Source organism: Megachile rotundata, chromosome 13 (genome assembly GCF_050947335.1).
Source record: "Megachile rotundata isolate GNS110a chromosome 13, iyMegRotu1, whole genome shotgun sequence".
In the NCBI taxonomy this organism is placed as follows: Eukaryota; Metazoa; Arthropoda; class Insecta; order Hymenoptera; family Megachilidae; genus Megachile; species Megachile rotundata.
This window is the reverse complement of record NC_134995.1, coordinates 4999327-5018791: the sequence shown is the minus strand read 5'-3', so window position 1 is coordinate 5018791 and position 19465 is coordinate 4999327. Positions and strand designations below refer to the sequence as shown.

At 31.5% G+C, this 19465-nt stretch overlaps 2 protein-coding genes across 23 annotated transcripts in view; one reads left to right on the top strand and one right to left on the bottom strand.

Moving 5' to 3' along the window:
- The window catches only part of LOC100878549 (uncharacterized), a 362753-nt gene that overhangs the window by 311238 nt on the left and 32050 nt on the right, over positions 1-19465 (top strand). For 21 of the 22 annotated variants that reach the window (XM_076539120.1, XM_076539115.1, XM_076539117.1 and 18 more), the window contains 2 exons: positions 1942-2047; positions 18004-18092. In XM_076539120.1, the coding sequence (XP_076395235.1) occupies positions 1942-2047; positions 18004-18092 (195 nt within the window). The remainder of the gene's footprint in view (positions 1-1941; positions 2048-18003; positions 18093-19465) is intronic. The other variant, XM_076539129.1, reaches the window with a different exon arrangement.
- LOC143265656 (uncharacterized) lies at positions 4657-5386 on the bottom strand. Its single transcript, XM_076538981.1, is given in 5 exon segments — positions 4657-4806; positions 4808-4844; positions 5095-5231; positions 5233-5309; positions 5312-5386. Coding segments are annotated over 5 exon segments (441 nt in total). The 3' UTR covers positions 4657-4691.

The following is a 19465-nucleotide window of genomic DNA, read 5'->3' as shown; positions in this document are numbered from 1 at the left end:
TACAACTTTTTATAAATAATATTACAGATTAACACTATTTCTATTAAGAGAAAGACTCCTTTCAAATTTTAAAATTCTCTAAATTAAAGCATTTCTCCACAATTAATTCTTTGACTTTTCATATATGTAAGTAGCTCTTCTCTTTATTTTTGAAAAAAAATCAGCCGCCAATACGTGAATAAGGGATAAATAAGTTTGAACGTCAACTATATCTGCTTTTTATAGCAGATTGTTGGGAACAATATATTTTATGGCGAATTTTTATGAAAGCTCTTTCGGCTTAAAAGAACACGTATATATGTATACTATTCTGTTTGGTAATATTTAAAATGCTAAGTCTAACTCTGCTCTGTCATTAACTTGCAAATTTTTCAATATTTCTTGAAACACTATTCTTTAACCTTATTTGTTTATTGATTTCTTAACCATGTACAATCAGCTGATTGACATTACTGTGCGAGTTATTACTAACATTTAATTTTGTACAGTTTTAGTGTAATATCTGTAAACACTTAAATCGTAGTTAAAAGTCGAAACGATAAAAAATCAGTATACCGATAGGAAATTGCTTTGAGCAACCTCTTAACATTATTTCTACAGAGAGGTGTTAGGAGATACTTTGCAAATTATAATTTAAAATCATTTTCTAAGTTCAATCATTCCTCCACAATTAATTTTTTGACTTTTCATGCAATGATTGTAAAATTAATTCAGTAATGTCTTTTTGCTCCAGCTTATCTTAGGTCTACAATTGTGCATATGTATAGTATATTTATTTCTACCATGAAGTTTTTTGATACCTTAAGAATTTCATAAGAGTGCCCAATTTTAAATCATTTTACATATAAATATCGACATCATTTTGCAGCATCGTATCAATTATAATCAAGTTAGAGAACCCTGATTTCAGTTGTAATGGAAAATATAGGAGTTGATTCTGATATTCGCATTATTCCCGCCATGTTGCATTTTAGTGTACACCGCTATATTTATATTTTGTAGATTGATTTATTAAGCTAGAATTTACAACTTGGTTAAATCTCTAATAAAAACACATCAATGTATCGATAAATATATTCCTCAAATTATCTACATTTAACTGATAATATGAAATCCCAACAGTTTTGGCAATTATTTGCGTTCAAACAAAAAGGTGTCACATACACCTTTTGGTCGAAATAGGAATACATAAAATCGTGGTAGAAATAGTATTAAAGATAAATATTTTGTCACTCGAACTTAAAAATAATTACTTTCTCTTATTTCGTACCGTTATTACCAAATACAATGAATGCTAAACAAAATCACGTATAACACTTTAAGGACTTCATGATAGTGTCTAACTTTAAACCATTTAAGATATAAATATCAACGCCATTTTGCAGCATTGTTCGACATCTTTTGATCGAAATAGGTATACACAAAATCATGGTAAAAATAGTGTTAACACCTTAACTGCATACTGAGGCAATTGAAAATTTGACTAGGTACTGCAATTCTTACCAAAGATTTATCTAATCATATGAATTATCAAATTTTCCAAAATGATCTCATAACTATAATTCAGTCCTGTACTAATTTTGTTAGTTTTCTTATAAATATTACACACTAGCTAATTATATGTATATCATAACTTAAGAAGATTGTTACAAAGTGAAAGAAAATGAACTAGGAAGTTTCTTTGACTGATTCTCCAGAAATTCATGACTTTATTATTGAATATCGAATATTAAATATACAACTATACAACTTTGTTGCAATTACAATTGAAGTATACAATTACACTTGAAGAGTCATTTTAACAATAAACTTGTAGATAAAGTTTGTTGCCACACTCTCGTTCTAGTTTGACACGCGACAAATAAATTACATCACCGCAACCGATAAATTTCGTTTAAAGGTGAAGCATTAATTAATTGAAATTATGTTACTTCCCCGCAGGGTGACAGGGGTGATAAAGGCGATCGTGGTATAACAACGTCCTTGAGCGGGGAACCGTTTCCAACTGGAGTATTGGAAGGACCGCCCGGTCCACCAGGACCACCTGGTAAGCATATACCCAGTATAATTTAAATTCTTTCAAGACTGATAGCTGCGAGCATAATATATCAAAGCAACATAACACGACCACATAAGACGGTAGAATTACTGTTTTCGTGGTTCTTAAATCGGCACCGTGACGTCGGTCATAATTATATGAAGAAACCATTCGAACATATTTTAGCTGATTCAATGCTCGGTTAACACCATAACGCTCGAATTTTCTTCAAATTACTTACAATAACATAAATCTATTCTTTTTATGAAATGAGAACAGATATTATAACACGTACCACTGGCATATTAAAATTATTATTACAAATATTAACAGCTATATATTAAAAATTGATTACACACTTAATGAAATATAATAGGTAACATATATTATTACTAATACAAAATTAATTATTCATAAAGTGGAAGGTATAAAAAACAAAAGGGGATACTTCAAGGGGAATGTCATGGAGTTGAGAAAAAATCATTTACTCACTTTCTATACTCATTAATTTTAATGTTAGATAATTATTAATTATAATTTTCACTTAGTAAATTATATTACACAATTGTTTTTTGCACAACATTGAATTAGAGTTTTTAAGAATATTTTTACTTCCTAGAGTTGCTAAATACATATATTTTAGATGAGGGTGTACTTAATGGAATTGGATGTTTGATAAACTATGCGGTTGAAGTAAACTTTAGGTAAACTAAACGTTTTCAATCGAGCTTAAATCAGCGAATTACTAGCCCACTCTGTGTACAGAGTACATAAAACTCATTTCATATCATTAATAACAGTCTGAACTAACCTAATGGTACAAAACTTGTGCTTGCCAAACTTGCCATAATTTTAGTATTTTGTTGATAAAACAGTAGACTTTTAAAATTAGAGATATAAATAAGGTGATAGTAGGGTTTATTTTTAAAAAATTCTTAAATAGTTTTAATACTCGTAATATTACTAATGTTCTTAATATTTCTAAATTTCACAAACAACGTTACTCTCGTTTAAACAAAGAAATGAATTAATTTATGAAAATAAGAGTGTATGCTCTCTCTCTATACATTCATTAATGTAATTATATACTTAAAATAGTAAGTATATATACTTTTCTCAGACATAACCTCATTTTTCGTACTCTTGAAATTCTTGAAAATCTAACAGACTAAAAAAAATAATTAATCCTTCATTACGTTTAACTAAAAATCTGTTATTGTACGTATAAAAGAACATATTATAAAATTATTATATTTTAAACAAACATAAAAAACATGAATAAACATAATCAACGAAATCAATGAAAATACATATATTTTAAAATTTGTAATTACATATTTTGTTGTGACTTTTCAAAATATAATTTGAAATATTATTTTTGTTCGAATAAATGTTTTTAATAGCAAATTACTTGTGACAGTTCAGAAATCTTTTGTTTCAACATTAGAATCTTGCAACGAGAGATTAAACAAATATCGTGCTCGATAAAAAATCAATTTAAAGAAAATACCATACTGTTTTTAGAGAGCTTTTTTGCCAAAAAATTTTCTCTATAAAAATTTTGAATAAACAAAATAATTAACTAATTTTATCTAAAAACATTAAGAAGAATTCATATATTTTATTGAAAAGATTCAAAATTCTTATTGATCTGTTTAACTATCGTTCTGCAAACTAATTTTAAATACTAATTAATAAAATATTTCAAATAAAGTTAATACTTTGATGTCCAAATTTTGCGAAATGTAATTCTTGCAATTTGCCCTGTTATGTTTATATTGACATATTATATTTAAAGGGAATTGAGTTTAATGCGCGCTACAAAATTGACTGTTAACATTTGACAAAACAAATATACAGCATTACAAACATGTGACAGTGGCAATCATAAGTGGTTTAAAAGGTTACCTTTTAAATAAAGGATTAAAAAGTAAAAAGACTGAAAAAGCAGTTTGTAACCCTTTGCTCTCGAAACACGTTCATTACTCGGTTTAACACAACAATATCAAATATAAACTTTTTAACTGAGACTATAATTTTAGTCGCTTTCGCTGACTAGGGGGCTCTCCACCCCTTAAATCTCCTATTAGCAACATTTCGGCTCTTTCGACAATTTTTCTAGCTGTTTTGGCACCCTTTAGCCCCTTACACTATTTTGACGAGTCTGACTCGTGACGCACTTCGGCTATGACAAATTTTACTCCAATTTTGAATACATTTTAATTTGGAGTTCAAGTCCAACTATAATTTGCATGGTCAACAACTGCATGATACCAAATTCACATAACATTTCAAGTTTCTGTGTCTGGTTTCATGTTATGGCTGAAATTAGTGAGTTCTGACTGACGCGCTTGAGAAGAACATCATAATGCAAGGGGTTAAAAAAGTTTGATTCTTTGACAAAAGGTCGTATCTGTTATAAGTACCTATTCCTTTTCACAGGAATTCTAACCGAAGTCTAAATGGAGAGTTTCAGGTTAGGTGCATAGCTGTGAGTTTTTCTCTCTATATACACATATCACCTAACTTTTTATGATGAAAGCATATTTGTTATACGTATTAATTTGCTAGTTTATTTGCATTATATACGAGTTGTTGCTATTAGATAACGAGACTGACACTGTAACATATTTTATTTTTATTTCATTCCTATTTACTTGATATCACCTTCACTATACACCCCTTTTCTATCCTTATAACGCTCCATGCGAATCTTCCATTGTTTGAAACAGTGCTGAAAGTGTTCCGTCAGCTCCTTCAGGACGCGCCTTCTCTTTTACAGCCGTAACGGACTCAAATCTTGTTCCTTTTAATGCAGATTTCGCCTTAAGAAACAGATAGAAATTGCACGGCGCAAGATCCGACGAATAAGGCGGATGGTCAAACACTGGGATACTTGACTAGAAATCTCTTGATAGACAATGTAAAATGTACCGGCGCGTTGTCTTGGTAGGGAACCCATGCCTTGTCTATTGACAATTCGGATTCCTTGTCAATTTCTATAGTTTCAGCAATCGTATGAATACTTAACCGACGATTACGTTGATCCACATTACTGATTTTTTCGATATTGTCATCTGTTTTTGACGTGGGATGGCGACCTGGTCGTGAATCATCTTCAACGTCCTCTCGATCATCTTGAAAACGCTTAAACCATTCGAAAACATATGCACGCTATAAACATTCGTTGCCATTTAGTAGCTGTTTTTCCAAGTTTCATGTGAGGTTTCACAAGTCGTTGCTCTATCGATACATTTTACATTTTTTCCGGCGAAACAGAAAAACAGCTCTAACCAAAATGAAGATTATGACTATACGGATTTGTTTATAAAAACGGGGGTATTGCATTTGAAACAGAAGACTTCGCGCTAAAAAACAGTGGATCTCTGGCGATTGGCGCATGCGTACTTCTGTAGCAACCTCAATCTCGTTATTTAATAGCCACACCTCGATTTTGATGTGTCATATATGAACACAGACAATATAGTGACTAGTAATAAAAGAATAACAACTTTACCTGAATTTTTCCAAATTAGAAAGCTTTACCTGTCACCTGCCGTAAAAATACTTTCGAGTGCAAAGGGTAAAAATTAAAAATTCGAGGAACACTTCTATCACATGTATATGTATATGTATATAATATAACACTTTCACCAAGGAACTAAAGAAGAAATAGTCTTCTGGAACGGTTGAGAAGAGATAACTATTCTCGTACAGCAGGTATATTTCTATGTTATCGTGCTGTACTTTCTTGTGGTATAAATAAACTCATGTATGAGTTCACATACACGCATATCCTTCTATCAATTCAAAAGATCTTGCATTTCATAGCTGTCAGTATTAATCCTTGCATAAATATGTTTAATTCAAGAACGGTTATCGTCTAGCCGATATAAATCAAGTTTCTCCGATATCCTTGTAACACTGCTGAAAAATATCATAAAATATTGATCGATAAGCATGCAACCATTGCTACAAACGGAACTCTAACGATTCCAAACGAGAATAGATGCGAGAAATATGAAAGTGTTTTTGAATTTGAAAATCTGCTTAATATTTCATTCTTCGATTATTTAACAATTCCGGAAAAGATATTTGTTTCCATTATTATTCTTGTTATACATAAATGATTCATAAAAATATCTTTTTATCTTTTTGGAAAAGTTTAACACAATCTTTTTTGTAAACTTGTGTCATGACACAATCTTTGTGTCTTTGAAATGGTGCTAGCGGAAAATCAATATGGAAGAATAAGTCAAAAATATGGAATGCTTCAAAACTGTTCAAAGCTAATTTTTTCAAAAAACAAAAAATATAAACATATGAAAAAATTGTATTCTATATATGTACCTTATTTCTTCATGTAAATTGACCCTCTTGTCGATTGTACCATTTTAAAAACACCATGTATATTTCTTTCATTAAAAGTACACCCTTTCATTAAAAGAAAATATGAATCGGTTTAATAATTTATTGAAATTAGCAACAAAATATGCAATTAACAGTATAACACTAGAAAATGAATATTCATTTATACTATTGTAAAATATATCGCGGTATATAACATAAAATGAAGTAACGAAAAAATTATACTCCATTTTGCCTCATTTTTTCATATGAATTCAGTTGTAGCCTTTCGAAAACACTCTGCATTTGCTTTTGACTGTACACATTGAATGGTACAGCCTATACGTGGGATAATTAAAACAAACAAATATTAGAGGGCACGAAAGCGAACATAAATCTCACGTGATGTACATACGTAATTAAATGCGATTGTAACATTCCCTTATCGTGTTGTACCATAACGGTAACTGGACGTGTACGGATAAGCAGTAGCAGGATCGATAGCAAACAGAGAATCGAACTCGATGAGAGCGTTCGCACGCATACAAAGTGTACGTGAGCAGATTTCACTTATGTAGTCGGCGTGAGCTGTTTCCTTCTTGCATTAGAATCGATTTGCATAAAGGTGTGCCTCTACCGGCCACCATCGTACAGTCTTAATTTTGATCCACTCGAACATAGTACAGTTAATACATTTCCGTATTGATGGCTTCAAACTGAACTTTTATTTTTGAAAATTTGCTTGCTTTCATATTTGGGAATGTGCAATTTTATGGATTTGATTTTTATGGAAACTTGAAAATTTTTTAGGGAAATAGCAAAATTCACAAATTTGACAACTTTGGAATTTAAAAATTTTTAATTTTGCAAGATTCTAATTTGAGAACTGAAAAATCTGGACCTGTAGAAACTTGATATTTGAGAACTTGATATGCGTTTTATAGTTACAAAACATGGGATATTTCAATTTCAAGATTACGAATCTGAATGTTTGTATACCTGGGATTTCAGAATTTGTGAATTTTGGCATTTGGAAATTTGAGAATTTGGGAATTTGGGAATTTGGGAATTTGGGAATTTGGGAATTTGGGAATTTGGGAATTTGGGAATTTGAGAATATGGGAATTTGGGAATTTGGGAATTTGGGAATTTGGGAATTTGGGAATTTGACAATTTGGGAATTTGGGAATTTGGAAATTTGGAAATTTGGAAATTTGGGAATTTGGGAATTTGGGAATTTGGGAATTTTGGCATTTGGAAATATGAGAATTTGGGAATTTGAAAATTTGAGAATTTGGGAATTTGGGAATTTGGAAATTTGGAAATTAGGGAATTTGGGAATTTTGGCATTTGGAAATATGAGAATTTGGGAATTTAAAATTTGAGAATTTGGGAATTTGGGAATTTGAGAATTTGGAAATTTGAGAATTTGGGAATTTGGGAATTTGAGAATATGGGAATTTGGGAATTTGGGAATTTGGGAATTTGGGAATTTGACAATTTGGGAATTTGGAAATTTGGAAATTTGGGAATTTGGGAATTTTGGCATTTGGAAATATGAGAATTTGGGAATTTGAAAATTTGAGAATTTGGGAATTTGGGAATTTGGGAATTTGGGAATTTGGGAATTTGGGAATTTGGGAATTTGAGAATATGGGAATTTGGGAATTTGGGAATTTGGGAATTTGGGAATTTGGGAATTTGGGAATTTGACAATTTGGGAATTTGGGAATTTGGAAATTTGGGAATTTGAAAATTTGAGAATTTGGGAATTTGGGAATTTGGGAATTTGGGAATTTGGGAATTTGGGAATTTGGAAATTTGGAAATTAGGGAATTTGGGAATTTGGGAATTTTGGCATTTGGAAATATGAGAATTTGGGAATTTAAAATTTGAGAATTTGGGAATTTGGGAATTTGGGAATTTGAGAATTTGGGAATTTGGGAATTTGAAAATTTGAGAATTTGGGAATTTGGGAATTTGGAAATTTGGAAATTTGGAAATTTGGAAATTTGGGAATTTGGGAATTTGGGAATTTTGGCATTTGGAAATATGAGAATTTGGGAATTTGAAAATTTGAGAATTTGGAAATTTGGGAATTTGGAAATTTGGAAATTAGGGAATTTGGGAATTTGGGAATTTGGGAATTTGGGAATTTTGGCATTTGGAAATATGAGAATTTGGGAATTTGAAAATTTGAGAATTTGGGAATTTGGGAATTTGGAAATTTGAGAATTTGGGAATTTGGGAATTTGAGAATATGGGAATTTGGAATTTTAGAATTTGGGAATTTGGGAATTTGAGAATTTGGGAATTTGGGAATTTTGGCATTTGGAAATATGAGAATTTGGGAATTTGAGAATTTGAGAATTTGAGAATTTGAAAATTTGAGAATTTGGGAATGTAGGAATTTTAGAATTTTGAAATTTATAAACTTAGGAATTTTTAAGTTTTGGAATTTTAGAATTTTAGAGTTTTGAAATTTAAAAATTTAGGAATTTGAGCATTCGAAAATATAGAAATTTGGAAACGTAAAGACTTGGGATTTGAAAATTTGAGAACTGTGCATTTCGATAATTGGTAAACTTTGAAAATTGAAAATTTGATGAAGCAGAAATTTGCAAATTTAAACACTCAGAATTTGAAAATCGTGGAATTTAGGAATTCGAGATCTTGAAAACTTAGGAATTTTTAAACTTGAGAACTTGAAAATTTACGAATATAAGAACTGCAGAATTTAGAAAGTGTAAATTTAAAAATTCCGAATGTATTACTCAGTAAAAATTAATTATTGATTTGGTTTTAATCGTCAACTAAATTACGTTTAGCTCAATTCTATATGAAAAAATGTCGCGTTTTACAGACGTTGGTACGCTGTTATTTACTCACAACATGATGGCTAACTTTTACATAAAAAGAAGAAAGTTTAGCAACCATTAAAAAAAGAAAATATAAAGCTATACTATAAATTCTTAAAAAAAGTTAATTCAATCACGGAAAGGTATTATAGCTCACGGAAGGCGTGTGTGTGGTCCCCGATTTGATTTCCAAGTGGAGCTTCGTGTGTTCGCTTGGCGTTGCCTGGGGATGGGTTCGACCGAATTTTTAAATTCCCGAAACTCGAAGCCGAGGCTTTATAAAATTTAGAAATTCTAGAAACTCTCGAAACTCGAAACTCGCGAAACTTGAAGCGATGATTTTGTTTCGCAGGAGAAATATCTTATTTTAAAAACCAATATCAGCAAGATTTTTCAAGCGTGCGTACATCACATGCACTCGCTCTGCAGTTCTACGATCACGATCGAGTGTCAGTCTGCTTAAATCCTCAAAAACAAAGATTAATCGCATTGATTTCGTACATACCACGCATCGAATATTCGGGATATACAATATACAAATAAATATTTTCAAGGCATGCTACGATTCTTTATTCATTGTTGTTTTACGATTTATTATCTGGGTCTCGAGAGTTTCGAATCACAATAAAAGTGCAAAGTTCCGGATTCTTGAAACTCGAAACTTTCTTGTATTTCGAGGATTTTCGAGATTTCGACGTTTCGAAAAATCCATTCGTATTTTTTAGAAACGTGAATGTTTGTCCAAATCATTTATACATTTTAACATTTATAAATGCATAGCGTTGCATCTTTCGGATGTTCACTTTGTATTCGTTTTAAAGTGACGTGAAATTTGTGTGCGCTCTCCCACAAACAGTCGATTTAACGAACATAGGATGCGATATTTTCATGACGAAGTAATTGAACAGAAATAGTATAATTTTAGTAAGACTATTCACAAATTTAATTATAGTTAGCAACAGTAATTTAAAAATAGAAAGAGAAAAACAAATTTTTATATTTTTATAAAAATGTTATTAGTTACTAATGTAACAAAGACAAATTTCTAATTTGTTTTTCTTTTAAAGGGTCCACTCTTTTCGTAAGAACAGCATAATTTACGTACTAATTCCAAACATTTAATCGGCAATGTACGATCCGTGTTTACTGCGGCGTTTAACGCGTTAATATCCTAATAGCTACAATATTTGAAGTTGGTTTTAAACTGCTCCGCAAACTTGAAGTTTCATCGGATACGACATATGGTAATAGGATTACACTGAATATCCCTCAGAATACAATTATACAATTATAATCACGAAACTGACAAAATTTCTCGACCGTACATTGCACACATACCTCGAAATCAAAATTAAAATTAGAAAATAAAGAAATAAGCAATAAAACATAATTGATTATACATAAAAATCAACAGAGCTGAGTCTGTTAAAAGACTTAAAAAAATATCTTAACAAATTTCTAAACAGATACTTAAAACAGATTTTTGAGAGTTTGAAATTTGATTCATTCTTCTTTGCAAAACCACTCACTTTTTAAATAACAAATTAATAATTATAATACAAAATGAAGTGTTTGTTTTCACTAAAAATACGTAAAAATCATTATAACATCTTATATATAATTGTTGAATAATATTTCGTTCAGTCCTTTTCATAAAACTTTTATCTTTGTCAGAAAATGAATAATATTTCGAATAGCACTTTTCTGTTGAATAATTATTCAATAACATAGATGTGTAGATATTTTATTCATTTCTATGCTTCACAGTAGTTATAAACAGAAAAAAGATCATAGTTTAATGGAGAACACGATAAGCTGTGTCCAAATAGTATACATATAATTAAAATTTGTGAAATAAATTTCAATAGGCGTTTGTTACAAAAAATCAGCCTTCGTAATACTTGCAATCGTTGCCAAAGATGTGAGTACATGAATCAAAATCTTGGTATCTCGCATTTCTATCCTGTCAGTATACAATTAGCAATTCTCAGATCGCGTTCTCGTTAAAATAACACGCGTAATTGCGATTAGATGGCAAAAAGATAACGTTCTACACGATTAGATGGAAAACCGATAACTATTAATATTTCTCATATAGCACACGCGTCCTCGTTAAAGTGTACGATTGTATCGCAAAAAGATTTCTCTCCACGTACGATATGAAACGATTTATAATAGCCGTCTCGAAATTAAGTTGACTCGTATATAAATCGACGATATACATATCCTTGTAACCGCGGGTAAGAAATCGCGCGTGAAATCGCTGGTATAATTGCAACGATATAAATCCGCTCGCAGTACACGGGCAAAACGGAAAGAGTTTCGAGCTAATTCGAAAAGGAAACGCCGGTTCGGACGGTAAATCACTCGTTTTCTGCACTTTCTTACGGTCATTTGTCCGCGTACACGCGTGTGTGGAGAACCACCACACCGCACGAAACGATTTACGATCGACCATATGTACCGAAAGCTCGAGCCTTAGGTCAATTCGTTGTCTTGCTTCCATTTCTCTTCTATCGGACGAAAAACGCTCGTTTAGTTTTACGAAAATTACGGGTGTAATTCAGAGAAAATTGCTTCTCGACAACTGTTACAAATTTTGACTTTTACTCATTTTTACGTAACTTTTTCTACAAATTTTTACATAACTTTTATATTGAAATTTACTGGTCATTTGATAGGTTACAGAACTGACAAAAACGTAAAATAAATTTAAATAATTACTGAAGACTGTAATATGTATGTATGTCACTTAAGGAGAATGTCGGCCATTGCAAAATTGCAATAGGAATGTCAAATTTCAACATACTTATTCAATCATCAAGTGTGTATTTGTTTAATTGAATTAATAGTATCGATTCAAAGAAAGAGATTTTTCAGCAAGTCCTTCAGACTTCTATTATAAATAAAACTCACACATGCTGTAGGAAAATATAATAGAATAATATATATGACGTCACAAAAATATAAATTAGCAAAACACCGATGAAAAATGTTACTTACGCAGATGTTTAAAAATTAACACAATATTAAAATCAACATTATTCGATAAATTAAAATTACGTAAATATTATTACAAATTATGTAAAACAACCAATTTATAAATTGTTACAATAATCTATTAAATTTAAACTAGTAAATTAAACTTTTCATTTCACATGAAGCTGAATTCATTTTATGAGTCAACTATATTTAAATGTAACATTTGTATTGTTAAGGAGAGTGTCCCGCGGTGGCCATCTTGCTTGTTTACATCAGCGTCTCACTCATGCGCCTTCGAAAATTCAACTTTATTCAGTATAGAGAATTCTTAAATTGAAACCAATTTAATTTCTATTTACTCTTGGATGTAAATAAAATATTTTACATTTCAAAAATTTAGTAAACGAATATACTGTTTAACAGAAGACTCGTTACAGTAACACTGAACCAAAGAAAGGAGACGAAACTTTTCCGAGAAAATATTGCCACCCAAACTTTTAGAATATGGTAGTTCAGTTCCAAACTGTACTTGCGATAAAAATTGGAACAAAATGGTAACTATGTGAGAGTAATTGAAAGAACGATTTTCATAAAAAACGTACGTGTTTTATCTTTTTATTCGAAAGTATAAAAGTTCTAGAAACTTTTACGCTGAAAAACGTGTTTTGACTATGGCGTATAAATATAAAGTCGATCCGTATTTTCGCAATCTTCGCGAAACAAAGAGAAGAGAATTTCCAGAAAAACGTGCTTAAAGTTTTCAACGATTTCAGAGTACAATTAGTAATATATACCAAGCTTGTTGAATAACTTCCGGAAGCGTAGGATGTTTCTAGGGCTGCATCAGCATCAGGTTATTCTTGCTCGAGAAGAAGTAAGTAGAGCTTTCCATTATCTCTACTTACTAAAGAACTTTCTTTCAAACACCGACATTCATCTACCAATACTAACGAAAGAAAATTCGGAACTGTCACAAAAGTTTAGCAGGTCGGGGCAAAAGTCGATGTTAGTTTTGTTCTGAACGATGAAGCTTGATAAGTAATGAGCAACGATTAGTATGACTAACGCTTCTTATACTGGAATGGCAAATTCTGAATTGTAAATGTGAATTTAAAATTTTTAATTGCAGATTCAAATTCGAATTTTCTAATTTAAAAATTTAACTTTGAAAATTTTTAAATTTGACATTCTTTTGTGTAAAAAATTTTGGAATTAATAAATTCGATAGTTTGACATTTTTTCATTTGAGATGTGAATATTTAAAAATTTAGGAACTTCACATATTTGATGACTAGAAAATTTGACGATTGAAGATGTGGACATCTGAAAATTTAAATTTGAGAATTCGAGAATTTGAGATATGAAAATATGAAAATTCGAAAATTAATGAATTTGAAAAATTTTTAATTTCAAAACGCAGTTCCGGAAATTTGTGTACTGGGAATTTAGAAAGTTGAAACTTTAGAAATTTTGGCATTTAAGTATGAATTTTTTATAATTTCTAAGTTGTTAATTTGTGAATTCCGAAATTTAAGATATAATTTTATAAATATTGAAAAATATATCAAGGTTCCTTAAGTTACTGAAATGAACAAGTTTGCTAATTTTTCTGAAATAATTCAAAAATAGACTAAAAACGCATTTTAAATGTAAATGCAATGCACGTTATAGATATCAAAGATGCATTATACTAAGATATACATCTACACATAAAGCAATAATGGTATGTGTTCTATGACCACCCATCTCTACTTCATGAATCACTGATTTTACTCGACTGACAACTCCCCCTAGCAGTTATTTTCTACAAGTTATTTATCACTGTACTCGTTCTCTATTTCAAAGGGCACTGCAAACACTGTTTGACTTTCTCATAACCAATAACCGTGGGCTGAATTTTTAATATTAGACATTTGACATTCATCATTGAGTTCTAAATCAGAGTTTACTTTATACCATAACGGTAAGCATAAATCTTTATTAATATTATATACAGGGTGAATCTTTCAAATAATAAGATAGAGTAAATGTTTGCTGAGTGTGGAGTTTTTGCATTTTTTAGTTGAAGATTTGGGAATTTGGGCTTTTGGGAAATTGGAAATTGGGAAATTGAGATTTGGGAAAATTGGGATTTAAGGAAATTGGGAAATTGGGATTTGAGGAAATTGAGAATTTAAGGAAATTGGGAATTTGGGAAATTGGAAATTTGGGAAATTGAGAATTTAAGGAAATTGGGAATTTGGGAAATTGGAAATTTGGGAAATTGGAAATTTGGGAAATTGGAAATTTGGGAAATTGGAAATTTGGGAAATTGGAAATTTGGGAAATTGGAAATTTGGGAAATTGGAAAATTGGGAAATTGGAAATTTGGGAAATTGGAAATTTGAGAAATTGGTAATTTGGGATTTGGGAAAATTGGGAAATTGGGATTTTGGGAAATTGGGATCTTGGGAAATTGGGATCTTGGGAAATTGGGATCTTGGGAAATTGGGATCTTGGGAAATTGGGATCTTGGGAAATTGGGATCTTGGGAAATTGGGATCTTGGGAAATTGGGATCTTGGGAAATTGGGATCTTGGGAAATTGGGATCTTGGGAAATTGGGATCTTGGGAAATTGGGATCTTGGGAAATTGGGAATTTGGAAAATTGAGATCTTGGGAAATTGGAATCTTGGGAAATTAGAAAATTAAGAAATTGGGAAATTGGGGTTTTGGGAAATTGAGAATTTGGGAACTTGGGAACTTGGGAACATGGGAACATGGGAATTTGGGAATTTGGGAATTTGGAAATTTGGAATTTTGAAATTAAAAAATTTTGGAATTTGGGGATTTAGGAATTTAGGAATGTAGGAATTTAGGAATTTAGGAATTTAGGAATTTAGGAATTTAGAAATTTAAGAATTTAGAATCATAAAAACATGGAATTTTGAAAATTTGACAACTTCGAGATTTAAGAATTAGAAAACTTAAAAATTTGTGAATTTCATAACTAGAAAATTTGGAGGTTCAGAAATTTGAAAATTAAATAGTTTTCAACATAGAAAAGTAGAAATTATGAATTTTATAAAAATGAATGATGTCACTCTTTGCAAGATTCTAAATTGAAATGAAAATAATGAATGTCGAATATTTTAAAAGTCTCCATAATATCACGTGAACACGCACGCACTACCGGCTCGAGTTCAATTTAAGGACGATCGAACTTCAATTCGAAATTGAAAGCGTGCAAACCCACATGAACGAGTTTCTCGGGCAAATTACACTGTCCAACAAATTTCAACTTTTTTGCAGATGTTCCAATACCTAGCATGCATCTCTTACTGAGTTTCGTGCTCTGATTACGTATTTGCAAACCATTTTTCTTCGTCAATAACAGATTTTTAATTAATTAAGTGAATTTTCTGATAATTTTTATTGCAATACGAAAAATGTAACATTTTTGTGTTTTATGTAAAATGAATTATAAAATATAATTATGAATCGGTCAAATATATTAAGTAAGTATAAAAGAGGCACTTTGTTGTACAACTTTATTGTACAACTAAACATATTGTACATATTTATAAAATAGTAAATTGTACAGTATAAATCAATTAATTATGCACCACATTTATAAAAGAATCAATTATACAATGTGACTATAAGACAATCAACTACACGATATAAGTATAAATCTATTATTTTCTTCATTTATACAATATGATAATTCAGTGTACGAACAATACATACAATATATTTCAATATACAATATGAGTCAATTATACAGTAGAAGTATAAGATAATCAACTACACGATGTAAGTACAGATCAATTACACAAATTCCATCATTTATACAATTCGATAATTCAGTGTATAAACAATATATAATATGTATACTTCAATATGTATACATATTTCATACAATATGTATCTAAACAAACAAAAATTGAAAAGTTAAAAAAAAACACTGATCACCGTTTATAAAACTAATACTATTGAATTGAATAATATTCCCAGTAAAAAAGATAATAAAACGAAAAAATGAGGACTCGGTAACAATCAAATTTTTAAATAACTATAATGTGAGCTACTTACACATAATTTTCACCGAAAATAAGCGATATAATTATATGAAATAAAAAACTTCTATTTAACATACAAATGGTTCGGATCTATTCAATCGAAGTTTGTTTATAATTTAACACTTTCTTTTGTATTGCTTAAGGTACATACATATGTACTGTGCTTATGAAAGGTATATATTTTTAAATATAATACTTCTATTTTTTAAAGAAAACTGTTAAGTTAGATTCGAATTTATTTGCAGTATAATTTATATTTCTAAGTGCGCACCGTAAGTATCTGAAAACAAAATGGCTGTTAATGACACAAAATGACAAAATGAACGATGTTATATTTCCTATACAGTGGCGGACAAAGGAAAGTTTAAAACGTGAACGAAAAATCATGAGAATTTTTAGGAACAAAATTTTATTATTTTATCGTTGTTATATATTTTAATATTAAACCTATTACAAAAGGAATAGGTTTTTTGTAAACATATTGTTGGTTTGCAAGAAGAAGTCCACAATTGCTACTTTCTCAGGAAAGTTTTAATTTTTCTCAAGAGTCTACTTAATACTTTATTTTTCTGTGAATATACTTTTTTATCATTGTAATTGTATCATTTTTCAATATGTTAATTTTAATATGTTAATTAACTCGGTTTCTTAGAGGATAAAACAGTTCAGACTGTTTGCAAAATAGGAACAGTAAGACTAGTTCCATCTAGCGGCCACTATGTACAATTAAAACCTGTCTCCCAGATAAATGAGATCTACTTCTGTTCTCAAATATCTCAAAATTTATTATTTTTTAGCCGTTTCGCTTGCACAATATTTCATACAAGATGTTTAAAATAATAACTCCAAGTATAGAAAAGGGAAAGTATATATTTTATTCAAAACAATAGAACAAGCGAAGAAACTAGTTTCACAAAAGTTAGTTTAATTACATATTTTTATTATCATATTGCTAGTATTTATAGCAATACTATTTTTCATACAAATTAAAGTCGAACTTTTGTAGTTTAAAGTTCATCTTCCGTAAATACAGTCGTATAAACAAAATATAAATAAATATGATAAAATAATATAATATTTGCATCAATAAACAGGATCCTATAGAATAAATACAATGCTATTAATATCATATAAAATGTTCATTATAGATATCGCAAATGCTCATACAATGGTTTGGTTAGTTTTTCAAATTTTTAAAATTAATATTCGATAAATCGACAAAGCATCGAACAATATTTTCATTATTATATGATCTCCCGCCGTTATTTAAAACTATATTAGAAACTTAATTCTGTTCTAATTTTACAAACATTTTGCATTGTATTAACATTCTGCGATGTATTAGTATGACTACATTGTAATAGTAAAAAACACAAACATAAATTAATGTGTTATCAGTGGCGGCTCTGTATTGCATCCCCTATTTCCCGATATTATCGATAAAATTTAATATAAGTACTTTTATCTTCAATTCTTTCTTTTGCTGAATAAATTTTACACGTGTGTTCTTTTATACAATTTTAAAGCAGAGAGTAAAAATGTTCAGAAGCAACAACCCCACTAATTTCAGCTACGAGCTGCCACTGTGCGTCCACGGCGATAAACGTATTAAACTATCTTTCGTCCGCAACTGAAAAAGATATGCAAGAACGGGAGTGTGTGTGTGAACAAACGAATGTCATGTTTTATTTTATGCACGTGATATACACGCACACAGGGCCCAAGGGCGAGAAGGGGGAGCTGGGTCTGACGGGACCACCCGGTCTGACGGGAGAGAAGGGTGCCCGGGGAAAGCAAGGGAAGAGGGTAAGCTTCAGCGAGGTCCTCCGGCGAACGACCACCGACCAAATCGACCGAACAACCATATTCCATCCTGACAATTACCCTAAAATTCAAGCAACTTTCCTCGGAAGCCCTGCAAAAGGAAACTATCCCTCTAACGTCCACTTTCCCATCCACCCCTCGATCCGTGTTCAAGAAACCTCCCCCGAACAATCTTTTTGTATTGAAATTCCTCGGCGACATGCAGTGCACGATGAAAAGCGTATTACGGCTTTTTCGGACAAAAAGGTGCATGCCATTCCGCTTGAACGTTTAATGTTAGCTGCTTGAACAATACGCTGATCGCTATAGCACTTCGAGCTTCACCTTCACTCATCCTACAGTTTTCTTCACTTCCTCGGATGTTATACAGGGTGTCTCACAATTAGCGTAGGTCCCGGAAATGAGGGGTATCTGACGCGATTCTGAATAAGATTTCCCTTTACAAAAATAGGGTTTGAAGATTCGTTTTTGAATCATTAAGCAAACACACGGACTAATCAGAGCGCGAGGATTGCCCATGCATGTGATTGCTACGCGTTAGGTTACCACGCGCTGAATTATTACGCGTTGGATTACTACGCGTTGGTTTTGCTACGCGTTAGATTACTACGTATTAGATTCCTACGCGTGGAATTACCGCGCGTTGTATTAGTACGCGATGGATTACTACGCGTTGAATATCCACGCGCTGAATTACTACGCGTTGGATATCCACGCGCTGAGTTACTACGCGTTGAATATCCACGCGCTGGATTACTACGCGTTGGATATTCACGCGCTGAATTACTACGCGTTGGATATCCACGCACTGGGTTATTACGCGTTGGATAACTACGCGTTGAATATCCACGCGCTGGATTACTACGCGTTGGAGGTTCAGACGATGGGTGACTACGCGGTGGATTAGTACGCGCTGAATATCCACGCGCTGAATTACTACGCGTTGAATATCCATACGCTGGGTTACTACGCGTTGGGTTACTACGCGTTGAATATCCACGCGCTGGATTACTACGCGTTGGATATTCACACGATGGATTACTATGCGTTGGATTACTATGCATTGGATTACCACACGTTTTATTACTACGCATTGGTTTTGTTACGCGTTGGATTACCACGTGTTATTTTCCTACGCGTAGAATTACCGCGCGTTGCGTTACCACGCGGTGGATTACTACGCGTTGAATATCCACGCGCTGGATTACTACGCGTTGAATATCCACGCGCTAGATTACTACGCGTTGGATATTCACACGATGGGTTATTACGCGTTGGATTACTACGCGTTAAATATCCACGCGCTGGATTACTACGCGTTATCCGATGCTGTCGCTCTCGCATTTGCGCATGCG